Source organism: Montipora capricornis, chromosome 7 (genome assembly GCF_036669925.1).
Source record: "Montipora capricornis isolate CH-2021 chromosome 7, ASM3666992v2, whole genome shotgun sequence".
Classification (NCBI taxonomy): domain Eukaryota; kingdom Metazoa; phylum Cnidaria; class Anthozoa; order Scleractinia; family Acroporidae; genus Montipora; species Montipora capricornis.
Window position 1 is genome coordinate 24,894,273 of NC_090889.1, and position 2,500 is coordinate 24,896,772.

The 2,500-nt window shown below is 43.5% G+C and overlaps 1 protein-coding gene across 2 annotated transcripts in view; it reads right to left on the reverse strand.

The window, feature by feature from the left end:
• The window catches only part of LOC138056603 (membrane-associated guanylate kinase, WW and PDZ domain-containing protein 3-like), a 35,616-nt gene that overhangs the window by 24,916 nt on the left and 8,200 nt on the right, over window positions 1-2,500 (reverse strand). For both annotated transcript variants that reach the window (XM_068902442.1, XM_068902441.1), the window contains exons 7-10: window positions 2,146-2,500; window positions 1,641-1,976; window positions 1,465-1,508; window positions 913-1,169 (exon numbers count right to left, since the gene is read on the reverse strand). The exon at window positions 2,146-2,500 is cut by the window's right edge and continues 220 nt beyond it. In XM_068902442.1, the coding sequence (XP_068758543.1) occupies window positions 913-1,169; window positions 1,465-1,508; window positions 1,641-1,976; window positions 2,146-2,500 (992 nt within the window). The remainder of the gene's footprint in view (window positions 1-912; window positions 1,170-1,464; window positions 1,509-1,640; window positions 1,977-2,145) is intronic.

Sequence of the window (2,500 nt, forward strand, 5' to 3'; positions counted from 1 at the left end):
CTCGAAAGACACAGGACGCAAAAACGAAATTAGGCTTGCGTTCTCCTTTTTGTCGAACGCAAAAACTACTTCCAAATCCCGTGAGAAGTATAACTATGTCTTCTTCTAGCCAAAACATTCTTTAGATGCATTCTCTCTGCTCTTCCTTTAAAGACTTCTCAAAAAAAAAAAAAAAAAAAAAAAAAACAAGTCGAAGCAACAGCAGCTGTAAACAGAGCCTAAACATCGTTCCTGTTCAAATCCTTCTCGGCGGCCATAATAACCGATTTTACTAGAAGTATGATTTGCACTGTATACCAATCGGAGTGATGCTCCAAGAGCCCTACTGTTTTTCGGCCAATTAGAGTAAGTCCAGATTCTGGAACACGAGCAGACGACTCATTAAGAAATTGTATCAGGCGCGTACCTCTTCGCACCCTGTCTAAAGAAAAGTACGCCTGATCACAGGTTACCCACAATGCCGCGATATATCAGCCTTTTCCACTCTCTGTAGGGCGAAATAGGATAGCTAATTAGGGAAATCTACAGAACCAATAAGGAAAATCAGACGAAAGTCCGCAGAGCCACTTGAAAATTATTTCTTTACGGGATAACTAGTCTGTTTACAATCAAGTATTAAGAACGCTTTAGAAGTTGAGGGCTATTCAAAGAAAATGAGACCTTTGTTTACGTTGGTTGCTCAGTGGAAAGTGTTATTTTTTTTCGCCACAAAAGTAGGTATGTCGGCTCTCCGTTCAAAACACCTTTCGAAGAGAAATTCGGATAAATATGAGGTGAACAAATCAGTAATCATACGGTCTTTTAAGTTTGGTTCTTTAAGATGGCCTTGCCCAAATTTCCAAGAATTCCGACTCATGAAAGTATTAACAGCCCACACACAAGTACAAAACTTTTAAAAAAGTGATGTCAAACCTCCTTGCAGCCTTAGCAATAGCCTTCTTCAGAGATGGATACGAGTTGAACAACGCCTCTGACTTTTTATCCAGGGGGAGGGGAGGTTGACTTGATCTACGGCTTCCATACCCAGTCTCCTGGTTTCTGGTGCTCTCTCCAGCGGTTGCTAGGTTACCAGTACTGCCGTGTTCAAACTGAGAATGCCCAATATGGTTTGAACTGATCGAAGGGGTGGATTTGGGTCTTGCAGCCCTAGGGGCAACTGGCTCAAGATCCTACAGGAACGAAAAGGAAAAGTTCATTCGGTAACTTGGACAAAAACCCTAAACAGCTGATGATAGAGTGGTTTTGAATAGTGTGCGAAAAGATATTAGCGAATTACTTTGGTTTTGCATTACTTCACTCTGTGATTGGTTCAAAGTTCTCGCGCTATTTTTCACCCAATCAGAAGTGAAACCAAAACCAACCGTGGCTTGCGCATGCACATTTTCCCACGCTTTGTGTCGGCTATGTGTAGCAACTCTGGTGTTGGTTTTACGACAATCGATTGAAACTCGCTCCAAACCTTACCTTCTTCCCAAATAAAGGACTGTTCCTGAGTGGCGTTGGAAGACCTGTCAATCAACAACACATGAAACTAGCACCATTACAAAAACTTCCCTGTTGAGGTTCTGAAACTCAGCTTGGGACACAGATTCGAATATAAGAATCAAATTTCATAAATACTGTACCAGCAGACCACTCACCTCCCCTCTGAATGACAAAAAACGCTTCCCTTCCTTTGGGGCATTCCTTCAGGATGTTAACAGCCTCATTATGTGTACAACTACGAATCATTCGCCCATTAATCTCCATCAATATGTCACCCTCAAGCAGCCCTTGACAGCGGGGCGCATCAAGGATCTGTTTAACCTTTTGACCATATGGACTGTCAGCAATTGTAAAGCCAAATCCCATGGGACCTTTAACCACTGGGATTGTAAGGACCTCTGGTGATGAACGAGAGAGGGTGTTCATAGTTGATGAGCGTGGAAAGGTTCCTGTATCATAGGATGCAGGAGCAAATGAAGAATCCGCTGCATCTGAAAGAAAAATGATCATGACATGCAAATCGATCACATCTACATTAACCAAGTGCGACTGGATTTTTTCGTGTGAGGGGTTTGAATCCCATTCAAGCCTGGATTCTTCAGGTTTGTGTGCAGCCATTTGAGTTGCTTAGAAAAAATATTGCAAAAATGCTGGTGATACCTTGTGTGGGGCCCCACTTGTTCATCATGCCTTGTGCTTGTTGTGCAGGAGGAGGAGGAGGAAACGAAGGATAAGTTGGACTGTTCTCTTCAGAGGATCGTGGCACAGGTGACTCTGAGCCAACAGACTGCCTGCGCTGTACCACTGTGTATGAACCAATTGTCTCCACATTAGGATCATCTGGGTCAAAGGGCAAAGGATATCCTCGGATAACTTCCAGCTCAACGGAATCACCCATTGGCATGGCTTGGAACATGCTGACAACATCTTGATGACTCAGTGACATAACTGAAGCACCATTCACCCTCATCAGGGCATCCCCAGTCTGCAGCTTACCATCTTTAGCCGCAGCACC